General features: G+C 37.0%; 1 protein-coding gene and 1 non-coding gene across 5 annotated transcripts in view; both read left to right on the top strand.

The window, feature by feature from the left end:
* The window catches only part of SLAIN2 (SLAIN motif family member 2), a 79086-nt gene extending 71851 nt beyond the window's left edge, over positions 1 to 7235 (top strand). For all 4 annotated transcript variants that reach the window (XM_059923054.1, XM_059923053.1, XM_059923052.1 and 1 more), the window contains 2 exons: positions 2514 to 2832; positions 4202 to 7235. In XM_059923054.1, coding sequence (XP_059779037.1) covers positions 2514 to 2832; positions 4202 to 4268 — 386 coding nt within the window. In that variant the 3' untranslated portion in view covers positions 4269 to 7235. The remainder of the gene's footprint in view (positions 1 to 2513; positions 2833 to 4201) is intronic.
* TRNAG-UCC (transfer RNA glycine (anticodon UCC)) lies at positions 88 to 160 on the top strand. The gene has a single exon. It is a non-coding gene; the product is annotated as a tRNA-Gly (tRNA).
* Positions 7236 to 13145: the final 5910 nt, after the last annotated feature.

Genomic DNA, 13145 nt, shown 5'->3' with positions numbered 1-13145 from the left:
ATCTAAATTGTTATTAATTCCCATCCAGTGAACTTAGCACTTGGAATATATTATAAGTTTTTCATCTTTAAAAGTTCTATTGGGAATTCCCTGGTGGTCCAGTGGTTAGGACTCTGTGCTTCCACTGCAGGGGGCCCAGGTTCGATCCCTGTTCAGGGAACTAAGATCCTGCAAGCTTCAGGGCATAGCTAATAATAATAACAATAATAACAGAAAAAATGTTTTTTTTTAAAGTTCTATCTAGCTCTTTTAAAAATCTTTTATTTCTCACCTCATATTTATATATATTTTTTATATACTTAAGCATATGTGTAATAGTTCTTTTTAAAGTCCTTGCCTGGTAATTCAGTCATTCCTGTGACTTCTTAATCTGTTTCTCTTGACTAATTTTTATCCTAGTTTTGGTTATCATTTTACTATTTCTTTATATGTCTACTAATTTTTTATTGGTTAGTGGACATGGTGAAGTTTTATGTTCTGTGCTGGATTTTGTTACCTTCTTTTAAATCGTGTAGACTTTGTTGTGGTAAACAGGTAAGATTTTCATGGGTTAGTTTAATCCTTTATAGCAGGGATCAGCAAACATTTTCTTAAAGGGCCCGATAGTAAATATTTTAGGATTGTGGGTGATATGGTCTCTGTTGTAAGTTTTCAGCTACTCTTGTAGCTGGAAAGCAGCCATAGACAATATAGAAACACATGAGTGTTGCCATATTCTACTAAAATTTTTTTTTAAAAAGCATTTTACTTTTCCATGGTGGTAGCTTGCTGACCCCTGCTTTAGTGGCTTGTTTTTAAGTTTTGTTTGAGTGGATTTGGGGTAGCTTTATTCTAGAACTAGTTTATTCCTTTTGGAGTGTCCCCTGATTGCCCTGGATGTTTGACAAGGATTCTCTACTCTAATTGGTTGAAACTCAGATGTTTCCTAGTCCTGTATGAGCTTTGGAAACTGTTTAGTTTACAGTGCTCCAGGCCTCCTTTGCCCAGTGTCATGGAGCTTCACTTGGTGCATTCACAGCTCAATATTCCAGCAAAGGTTCAAGCAGACCTCTAAGCTGAGTTATAGAGGTCTTCTGGAGCACCTCCCTCCTCTAAGGTAATCTGCCCCTCAGATTCCAAGTTTAGTCTTCTCAAATCAGCAAGATAACTTTGATCTGCTCTGAATCCTCCTCCTCACTCTATAATCCAACCTCCCCCCCCAAAAAAGCCAGGGTGCCAGTAGAGCTCACCACATTTATTTTCCCTCTTTCAGGGATTACAGTCCCGTACTGCCTGTTGTCCAATATTTGAAAACTGTTCTTATGTATCTTAACTGGGTAAGCCCTGTCCTATTTTTGTCAACATGGTTGGAAGTGCCTATGGTAGTTTTAAAATAAATATCTTGATTTCCATTCCAGACTAGATTCTCTAGGGGTGGTGCCTGGGCTCCCCCCACACACACCTTTTTTTAAAGTTTCTTGGGATTCTGACACACAGTCAGACTTTCCTCTACTCATATCCTTGGCAAACTAATGGAGGTTGAGAGAGAATACGGTGACTCTGATTCATTTCTCCCCTACACTCTCCTCCCTTCCTCTCCCCGCCGACCATTCACTCTGAACCTCACCCCAGAGTTCTTTGCTAGATAAAGCATGTTAAGGTAATATTTTTTTATTTATATTGTATATAGCCATTCATGGGCATTTGAAGAAACCTTCCAGAGATGATTTATCCAAATAGAATAAACAGGAAAGGATGAATGTCCCCCAGGACATCTGAACTTACAATGCTAAGGGACCACTACAAGAATAAAATTTATCTGAAGTCTTATTTTGACTTAAAAATTAATGCAAATTGTACATTTAATTCTTTCATATATAATTATTTGTTTCAACATGTATTTTAAATAACCACTTAGTAGAATTGACATTCCAGCAAAATGTACCATCTTTATCCTGTGACTTTGTATACCTCTTGATATGCCCCTAACTAGATTTATAACTTCCCTACTTGGTGAAGCACAACAATAGAAGCAGGTTTAGTTTCTAAATTATAAGTTACACTATGGATGATGCAGGGCTTGGAGGTACACTCTCCAGATACTTGATACATGTTTACATGAATGTTTCTTTGAGGGGAAAGTGTGTTTCAAATTCTAGTCAGCTGTCTAGTAGTCAGCATTTTTTTCACCTCTAGAATGTGGCTCAGGTTGGTTGCCACAGTAAAACAGAATGCTGCAGTGCCTTTTCTGGTATTGTAGATTCCTAGCTGACCTAGTTAAAACACTGTTGTCAAGGATAGTTGCAATCCTCTGAGTAAGGACTTGGTTACTTAAGAGCTACCAGTGATCGATCGATCGATCGATCGATCTATCTATCTGTCTCTCTGTTTCCCTAGAAATATTCTTTATTCCTTGCATTTCTGTAGAGTGAGTTTTCATGAATACAGATGTACTGCTGCCCAGTCATAAAGCAGTGGTTTCACTTGCACTTGGTTTCCACTGAAAACATTGATTTTTCTTTGCCATTCTACAGTACCTTCTCCAGGCAAATTCCGCTCCCCTGCAGCACCATCTCCTTTGGCTCTCCGGCAGCCAGTAAAAGCATTTAGTAACCATGGCTCTGGTTCTCCTGGTAGCCAAGAAACAACACAACTCATGCAAACCACCTCCTCACCTGGGCCTCCCATGGTTCAGAACACAGTCCCAGCAAATCCTCCCAGCAATATCAACAGCACTACTCTAACCAGACCTGCAGGGACAACTGTGATGAGAAGTGGCTTGCCCAGACCCAGTGCCCCTTCTGCTGGGGGTATACCAGTGCCTCGCAGCAAACTTGCACAGCCTGTTCGCAGGTAAGTGGCAAATGCCCTGCTTTGACCTTCTTGAGCGTAGGGAAATGGGTAGACTGGAATTATCCTCATCTCTGCATTTGATAGTGAAGATCAAGAGTCCTAGTGGGTTCCCACTAGCATCTTAGTACAATTTGAATAAAACATTACTTTCCTTGCTTAAGAAATTCTCACTTGGGACATTGGGGTATTATATCACTTTGGTTCAGGTTAAATTTACCCAGATGCCTAACATGATTAAGCATCTTGGTGAACTTCTAGAAAAAATTGTTAGAACCACTTCATTTGGATGTGGTATTTGTTCATTTTGAATATAATGATATTCAATAAAGATACTAAAAGCATAATAGAACCTAGAATGAGATTTAAGATAAAACTTCTAGCCATCAGGTCTGAGTATATAATCCAGGAGGGTGGTTTTCAAACCTCGCTACAATTCAGAATCTTCTGTGGAATTTATGTAAATATAGAGGCCTAAGTTTTACCCACAGAGAGTAGATCTGGTGTGAAGCCCAAAATCTGTAGGTATGCTGTTTTTAAATTTGTTTGTTTAATCTTCAGGTGATTCTGAGCCAGCCAGGTTTGGAACCATGTATCTGTAGTCTTCATCTACCTTTCAGGAATGTGCTTACCACTATCAGTAAACTTAGGTGTCAAATATAATTAAACTTGAAATATTTATTTGCATGAAAAAAGTGCTTTTGTGCTGTAAGCATTGAAACTGAATTACCCATACTTCTTTTATTCTAAGATAGCATATTATGTTTCTGAATTCAATAGAATATAAGCTTTTTGCTACGTACTATGCTAAATAACATATCTGTACCTTATTTAGTTTTTACAATAGCATTAAACATGTAGGTACTGTTATTATGCCTGTTTTTCAGAGAAGAATATTAAAATTTAATGAGGTTAAGTAATTTGCCTAAGACTTCAGCTAGTAAGACCTTCAGTTCCAAGTATGTCTGACTTCAGAGTCCTTTTAAGCACTGTCCCATTCTGCCTCTCTCGTGATGGTGACACTACGCCTCTAATATCACATTCATCAATTTGCCCCTCAAATAAATAAGTAAATAATAAGCTTGGTGATCCATTCGGTTGGAAAAGACAAGACAATCTTTTCTCTTACTCAAGTGGCTATGTTAACAAAAAAAAGGTTAGTGCAGTCACCTGATGCCCAGTGAAACTTGAAAGTTGTGGACGTGTTGAGTGTGGGATGGTTGCGCTAATAGCTGTTTAGAGCTTTGATCTCAGCAGTGCCCTAGAACATTGGATCGTGATGCCATCTACAAAGTAATTAATATATATGGAAGATAAAATGGTAATGTTCCATAAAACCTTGCAAATCACTTTATAAATTGCTTTATTTCAGATCCTTGCCAGCTCCTAAAACCTACAGTAGCATGAAAGATGACAGTTGGAAAGATGGCTGTTATTGACCAGCAAAGACAAGAATGCAGAGTCCACAGCTTCATGGGTACCCCTTCACCAGGCTAAAAGACAACTTTTATATGCAGACTGTTCAGATAAGACTCTTGGGATTTATAAAATCCCAGCCCTCTCTGTCTTAATTAGCACAAACTGACAGAGATGATCAAGCAGCACTTTAATGACATTTAACATCAGATGTGTTTGGTAATCATACAATCACTCTCCATGGAATCACTTTTAGTTTTGTTTAATAGAAACTAGGTTGATTTTTTAATATTTGACAGAGGCCAATATCTGGGCAAAAAACTAATGGATGCCAAAGAGAAATGCCCATTTGTAAATGAGAGAGTACCTTTGTGCACAAGAAAATGATGAATTCAAGCTATCCAAAACTTCACATTCAACCTAATTTACTGTATAAATAGTATCAATAAATATTTGTGTTAATGAGAACTAATATTCTGACTACTTATCTAAAATGTTTCACTAGTGTTTCACTAGTTCTCCAGGAAACTAGATTGAGATGGCAAGGGGGCAGGGTGGGAAGAAACCTGGGCTAGAGATTTAAAACATGATACCTAAATTTGGAAGAATCCTATAAGTTATTTTTGCAGATTCATTAGAAAAATTATTTTGTTTAATCTTAAGTTTTGGGTGTAGCTCACATATCACCACCACCAGATAGTGTTACAGCATGCATCCATCATGTTGCATTGACACATCAGACTTCTGTGTGTTTGTTTTGATTGCCAAAAGGGCTTAATATCAGTTGTACAATCTTTCTAAACTTTATAGCTCCTGGCTCAGGAAAGATAGCCTTTGCTATTGAAGCCACCTTCTTTCACATGCTGTCATCTGTTACAGAACTAAGAGTTCTTGTTTTTATTAGCAGGTTTCCACGATGGGAAAGAGCAAGTAGTATGTGTGTTTATTATTGATATAAATAACACCACCTCAGTGCTTACAACCTGGAACAAAACCATACAATAAGAGGGGGGGAGGGAAATCTATGCACTTACCTTACAAAATCTCTGGTAATGACAGTAGTATTGTTACTATTAAGTGACACAATAGCCTATTATGTGGTGGGAAATTATAGCCTGCTGAATCCTACTTAAGTCGATCCACTTTAAACTGTTTCAAAACATCCTTTGAAAATACTGCCCCTTTTAGATTCTGCCTGACATCAATTTTTTGCATTTTTGGTAACAAATGAAACCTACTACGTATGACTGTAACCTGTTAAACACTTGCTCTATGATGGCCCTTATGTATGTCTTGGAAATCACTTATTTTGGTTTTATTCGACTATTAGCAGACTAAAACTTCCTTCTTCAGCAGGCTTCTCATTTTTCATGGTGAGGTCTGTTTTTAAGTATTTAATTTGAACAGCTCTAAAATATTGGCAGCTGGGTCACTAAAGGATTTTAGATATTTGAACATAAGTTCATTTCCTATTAGTCAAACACATTCTGTAAGTTGGCAAAAGAAATTGAGAGAGAAATGGGAAGCTTATATTCAGGATAGCACTGAGGTTGATAGGTTGAGAGAATGATAAAACTTTTAAAACCAAGACCCCTGTTCTGCCATGACGGACCCCATGGTAGACTTTATTAGCTTGACCAGTAGGTAGTCATTCAGTTAGCACAAACAGCTGGAGATTCAAAATGCCAGTGCTAATGTATTTTGGTGTATCATGCAAGGAAGAAATTTTATCCTTGGATTCGAGGGTGATGGGGATGGGTCAGGAAAGGATGGCGCCAGAATTCCACATGATGATGAACTTAAAAATGTTGCTTTTCAGAGGAAGATAAAGCATCTATTTCGGGTAGAGGGGTATCGCGTGTAAAAATCTAAGTAAGTAAAAGAAAGAACTAGCCACTGTCTCATTTTGAAACCACATATACACAAAAGAAAATAGGTCTCAGTTTTCAGTGCAACATTGGAAAAAAAAAAATGCTGCAATCTACTAATGAAAAGGAATTTTAACCCTATTACAAAACACCCATTACATTTTTAAGTTAGATTATCAGTTTCAAAAGGAATATTCAGGTTATTTAACTTTGTTTTTAAATGGCTGCATCAGAAAAGAAAATGTCTATTTTTTTTAATTAAAATATTTCATCACTTGTTAAAAACATATTTGGATCTGAGTTGGGTAAAGTATTATTTTACCTGCTGTTGTACTACCACAGACTATTGGCTTTTAGTTTCCTAAAGAGAAAAATTGCCTATTTACTAGAAAGCCTTTGTGTATTGCCAGTTTTTCTGTTTGGGAAAAATCTAAGGATTCACTGTGGTTAGTCTTACAGATGAAGTGTGGATTTGATAAACTAGTGCCTATGATTTTAACTTATGTTTGATATATAGTAGTAAGGGTTTTATGAATGTTGATTATTTTTTTGTGCCAACAGCGCAGAATTGTCACTTGTATGTAAGCAGAAATCTGTGAGCTCTGCTTCCAAAGTTATTTAATTTTCTCAGTGTTTGAATGTTATTTTTTGTAAGTGTGTTAATAAAAGTGTAAAGAATTGGAAAAAATATAAATATTCTTAACTCAAGCATTTGCTGGATCATTTTTCTACAAAACTTGTTTGTATAATATAAAACACTCTCTGAAGGGTTGGCTTTTTTTGGTTTTCATACCCTGGGAATCACATTTTGTAATACTGGGGACCATTCATAATTGTCAGATACTTTTAAAAATTATTATCTCAGTACGTCACTTTTATAAAAAAGTTTTTCTGAAAGGAAATTAGATACATGTGTCCCCAGATGTTTGTATAACTCTAGAATGATCTAGACTATGTATATTTAACTTTTTATTGAATGTACAGGCGTCCATTTTTGACGTTATGCATGGTCCTTTTAGATCACATGAAGTTTGATTTGCAAAAACATTTCTATAGCCGAACTTGTATGTGTGGTTGCCTCCTTAATAAACAACCTGACCATAATGTTTATTATTAAATTTATATTTGTTTTTTTAAGTGTTTTATTAATTTCTGGATATGGTAAGATCTGCCCCCCCTTCCCACCAGTTGCCTATAATTGGTAATAATAAATAGCTCAGTTGATTTTTTAAAAACACAAACCCAAATCATATTGCCCTTCCAGACTTGATCTCTGTGAGGTTGGAATGTATCATGTTCTATTCTCTCTGCCCTAGTTATTTCATATGTGGGTTATTTGGGGGTAAAATTTGTAGTTTACTCAAAATTGCTATTTTCCTGGAACTTTTTAACTAGCTGTGAATTGATATCTAGTTAGAAAAGGTAGCATACGTAAAACAAGCAAAAAACTATTATGTAAGAGTATCCAGGAGGGAAAATTACATTTTCAAACCAAATATGAATATTTGTTTAGTTGATCATGTGCATCTTTCTCTTATGGATAAACAGAAAAAATCAAGAATCATACACTGTTTTATTAGTTCCCCGCATCCCTTTTGGAAGTTTTTACTGTCCTCCATGTTAAAATTAGTCTCACTAATGAGTCATAAGAAATGACACCTTCCTGCTTGAATTTTCTCCCAAGCCAACCTAAAAACTTTTAAGAACCATTTAAAATTAAATGCCATTATACTTGTAAATTAATGAATGAAAAGTTTACTTAAACTTGTTATATACCCTGTGTAACAGGAAAATGTATATGGTGGTTCTTGTGAATTATTTGCTGTATCAAAGTTTAGCTTTGAATTACAAAATAGAATAAGAATAAATGATAGTGAAACTAACTTGGAGGGAGGTAGTGAACAGCATGTTCACATGAGCATGAAGCCGAAGTTAGCAACCACTAACATATTTGAATGATCTAAATAAAAGTCTGAGTAGATTAAATGGCCCTCTGGTTACTAGTATACAACTCAGTTAAAACTATTAACTGCATGCTAATTTCACACCAATTCTTCACACTGGATAACTTTAATGTTTTTTCTTTAAAAAGAAGGGGGGAAGAGCTTTATTTCTTCTGATTTTAAAAATAATAGACCCATTACTTTTTTACTTAACTGAAAATACTAAGAAATATAAAAGGGGAAATGATCCCACATTTCACCTTGGGATCCTGCAATCCCACCTTCCAGAAATAAATATTTAAGTGCTGACCTTAACATGGTTATAAAATGCAGGTATCTCCCGCATTTCAAAGGTTCACTGTATGCCACTTTGCTTTTATGAAAGACCTATTAGTAGCTGTTTTCACTAACCAAAAGAAATCTGAAGAGTATTTTTGCTTTTATGAAAAAAGGGGAAAGCAAAAATAGCATTCAGTGTTTATTTTGCAGGGAGCAGTGCGCCCCACACTGTGAAGCTCCTTCATCAGGAACTACTCAGCATCTCAGCATCAAGCCACCATAGCTTGGAACTGTGTGAGCATCTGTGCTTTATCTTGATTTATTTTGTATACACAAAATAAATTAGTAAGTAAGTAAGATGTGTCCTCAGATAATTGCTTCTTCACTTTATGCCATTTCAACTTAGGAAAGGTTTCATAGAAATGCTTCTACTTTCAGTAGCCGGGGAAAACTGTACTAAGTGGAAGGGTAAGAAGTCTAATGTTTAAGATGAGAAAATACTTCACTTACAATGCTGACATGAGTTTGCTTTTGAACAGAGGTGTATATTAACTGCCTACTGAAAGTATGACACATTTCTCAATTCCTGATTGTAGATATTCCTTGATTAAAAAAAATATATTGTTTGTATCCTTATAACATCAATTGGTTTCTGTTATGAAAAATTATTTTAGGAAAGTAGAGAAACAGTAAATTATAAAGAAGAAAAAGCACTAATTCCATAGGTAATCACCCACTTAAATTTAAGGATATTGTCTTTTTTCCCCCTAATGAAATTGTGATTATATTCATGATTGACATTGTAACTTTTTCTTAACTCTGAGATCACTGAGGACTGCCATCATTTAGAGTGGTTCTGCTGGGGGAGAAATAGTTGCAGAAAGAGTATACAAATATTCCAAAACTTTACCAAATTTATATTCTCGTGTTCTTTATATAGTATCTTTTATTGACACTTGAGCTCCCCCCCACCCCCACCCCAGTCTACCAAGCCATGAATTGACAGTATTGGTTGAGTACAACTCCAGTTTCAAAACAAAATACCTCTGAAGAAATAGGCACAACCAAATAAAGAATCAAGATAGTCTAGATTAGAGTTCTCAGACTTTAGAATCACCTGACAGACTGCTAAAATGCAGATTTCTGTACCCTACCCCAAGCATTCCTGTTTAAAAATAGAACCTGGTCCCAAGAACAAAACTTCTAGGAATAGGATTCCCCAGCACAGGTCAGGTGCCCATTACTAGGCTAATTGACTATGGCAGGTGATTGGGGTTAAGTAAAAACCACGTAGCTCTTGTGAAAACCATATGGAGAGAATGAGGGAAGACCATTTTCCCTGAAAGTGGTGCTATCCCCATTAAGTAGGCCTAGTCTTGAGCAAACAAAACAGTAGGTACTTACACAAATGTCTCAGTGTATATCGTATAGAATGGTTATTTCATGTCAGTGGTCATGTTTTCCTGGAGGAAACATTTGTAGTGAGAGGGAAGGTTCCGATAGTATTTTTGAGCCCTTGGCTCAAATTGTTCATGCAGCCTAGCATCATTCCTGCCTTGAATTCCACAAAGCACCTCAGTATCCTTATTATAAGTTCCCCTTAATACAAAGGTTGATTTAAGCTAAGATTCTGGCATCTGCCACCAGAAGGAAGAGTTAATTTTTAAAATTTTTTAAGTGTTTTTTAAATTGATACATAAAATATGTACAGAAAAGTGTACAAAACAAATTTTCAGCTGAATGAATTGCTGAGTAACTATAATACATGTGTAACCACCATGTAGGCAAGAATTAGACTATTCACAGCACCCAAAAAAAACTCCCCTAATGCCATCTGCCAATCACTACTTCCTTCCTCCCCTTCAAAGATAACAGGTATCCTGACTTCCAACATTATAATTTAGTTTTGCCTATTTTTGAACTTCACCTAAATGTAACCAGACACTTTGTAACTTTTTTCTGCCTATCATTTTGATTAAAGGCTAAAAATGGTGTTTCTGTCAGACTTGGCAGTAAACAACAAAGATAATGTGAGATTCACCTATGTTGCTCATGTCACTGTAGTGTGTTCATTCTCCTTGCCATATTATATGCCATTGTATAAATATGATTTGTCCATTCTAATGTTGAAGGACAATTGGGTTGTTTCCAGTTTAGGTCTCTTGAAAGTAATGCAGATTTGGACTTCAGGGATAACCAAGATGGAGTAAGCCCTCAAAAGCCCTTCTCTCCCACTTACAACTAAAAATTTTGGACAAAATGCAAAAGACACCTACCTGAGGACACTGAAAAGTAAACAAAAGCAGGTGGATTTGGAGGACAGTCAAACCTGGAGAAAAGACCCATACAGGGTTGAGTTTTCCATTTTTTTCCTCTTTTATCTCAGCCCTGAGCTCAGAGAGGGCACCCAGCAGAGCTGTCATAATGACTCCTCTGATAGTTTGAACCAGAGGAAATTCTGAGGGAAAACCTATGAAAGGAAAACCCCCAAAAATGAGGGAAAAAAATAGCTCTTGGTAGCTAGGACATGTTGGGGGCTTTTATTTTTGCTTTTCTTTCATGATTTGTCACTGGTGAGCACCCCAGTTAAGCCCTGGTAGCAAACAGTGCCAACAGTTAAAATTGATGGGAACCGTGTTTTTCTGACAGAAGAAATGGGAAAAGAACCTCTGCAGTTTGAAGAATGTGAAGATAATCCCCATTTTTCTCTACTCTCTTTGTCCTGAAGGTAAACTGAGCTGTGGCAACTGCACAGTAATAGTGATGGAGCTAAAATTCTGAGAGAACCCTTATATCTGGTCTGAGCACAGGGCAAAGGTGCCCTTGGGGCAAGGGGGGAACTGATGAGAGAGCTGGAGAAAGCAGCCCTTTATGTTTTGATTAGTGCAAGCTCCAGGCTTACCCCTGAGCTACACATACTCAGACCCAAAACAGCACAGCAAAGCCTTTGAGAACTGAACTAATTTAAACCACTGAACATGACACAGCCTAACCGTGTCTGTCATGCACTGAGCAGTGCATGTATGAGGTAGATCCAACATAGCATGACAAAGCCTTTGTAAACTAAACTGACATTGGAACCACAGCCCGCAGAAGATGGAACAGAAGTTGCATTCTGAACCTATCTGGGTTGACTGTTCAAACAAACAAAAATCAACATTGTCCAGAACATTTTAATGGGACCTAGAGTCTAAAGTATAATATTCAAAATGTCTAGCATATAATCTAAAATTACTCAGCCTGTAAAGAACCAGGGAAATGAGATCATTTCTCAGGAAGTAAGACAACAAATGTCAACACCGATATGGTCCAGATGTTAGAATTATCAAACTTTAAGGCAGCCATTATAACTATAACATGAGACAAAGGAAAACACTCTTGAGATGAATGGAACTATAGAAGTTCTCAACAAAGTAGAAATTTTTTTTCAAAAGAAAAAAATTTTAGAACTGAAAAGGTATCTGAAATTTTTAAAATTTGCTAGATGGATCCAATAGCTAACTGAAGATGACAGAAGAGTCAGTGATATTGAAGAGAGAGCAATAGAATTTATTAAACCTAGAGAACAGAGCGACAAAAGATTGAAAAAATGAGCAGAGCCTCAGGAACCAGAGGACCAATATCAAAAGGCATAACATTTGTTTCACTGGAGTCTAGTAGTAAACTAGCTCTCAAAAAAAGTCATTTGTAATGTTTTCCAATGTCCAGGTAAATATTCCCACCATGGCCATTTTCAAGCTATCAACATGATGTCACTGAATGTAGTATTGGGAAGAGTTGTGCAAAATCAGCTTGTGAGTTGGTACAAGCTGGCTCTAGCAGAGCAATGTTGGGATCCCAGAAAAGGAGGAGAAAGAGCTAGGTACGGGGCAATTATTTGAAGAAGTAATGGATAGAACTTGCCAAATTTGATGAAAGACATAAATTTACAGATTCGGGAATCTCAGTGAACTGAACCTACCTGGGTTAACAGGATAAACTGAAAGAAAACCACACCAAGACACATCATAATTAAACTGCTTAACTCAAAAAGGAAAAACTCAAAAGAAATAACACACAGAGACACATCATAATTAAAGTGCTGACAACCAGAGATAAAGAAAAAAAAATCTTGAAAGCAGCTAGATTAAAACACTTTATGGGGACTTCCCTGGTGCAGCAGTGGTTAAGGATCTGCCTGCCAGCACAAGGGACACAGGTTCAATCCCTGGTCCGGGAAGATCCCACATGCCGCAGAGCAACTAAGTCCATGCACCACAACTACTGAGCCTGTGCTCTAGAGCCCATGTGCCACAACTGCTGAGCCCATGCACCGCAACTACCGAAGCCTGTGCGCTCTAGGGCCTGCATGCCGCAACTAGTGAGCCAGCGTGCTGCAACTACTGAAGCCCCTGTGCCTAGAGCCTGTGCTCCGCAGCAAGAGAAGCCACCACAATGAGAAACCCGCACACCACAATGAAGAGTAGCCCCCGCTCGCCTCAACTAGAGAAAGCCCACATACAGCAACAGAGACCCAACACAGCGCAAAAAAAGAACCACTTTATGTATCGTGGAACAGCAATGTAAATGATCACAGATTTCTCATCAGAAACTCTGGAGGCCAGAAAATACTGAAAAAGATCTTTAAAGTGCTGAAAAAAAGAATAATCAACTCAATTTTCTATCCATTGAAAATTTTCTTCAGTAATCAAAGCAAAATAAAGACATTTTCAGGTGAGGGAAAACTAAGAATTTATTGTCTGCAGACTTAAAGGAAATGATGCCAGAGGGAAACTTAGAACTGCAAGAATGAAGGAAAAGCAGCATAAAT

Source organism: Balaenoptera ricei, chromosome 5 (genome assembly GCF_028023285.1).
Source record: "Balaenoptera ricei isolate mBalRic1 chromosome 5, mBalRic1.hap2, whole genome shotgun sequence".
Classification (NCBI taxonomy): Eukaryota; Metazoa; Chordata; class Mammalia; order Artiodactyla; family Balaenopteridae; genus Balaenoptera; species Balaenoptera ricei.
The sequence above is the reverse complement of the archived record's forward strand: the minus strand, read 5'-3'. Positions and strand labels throughout refer to the sequence as shown.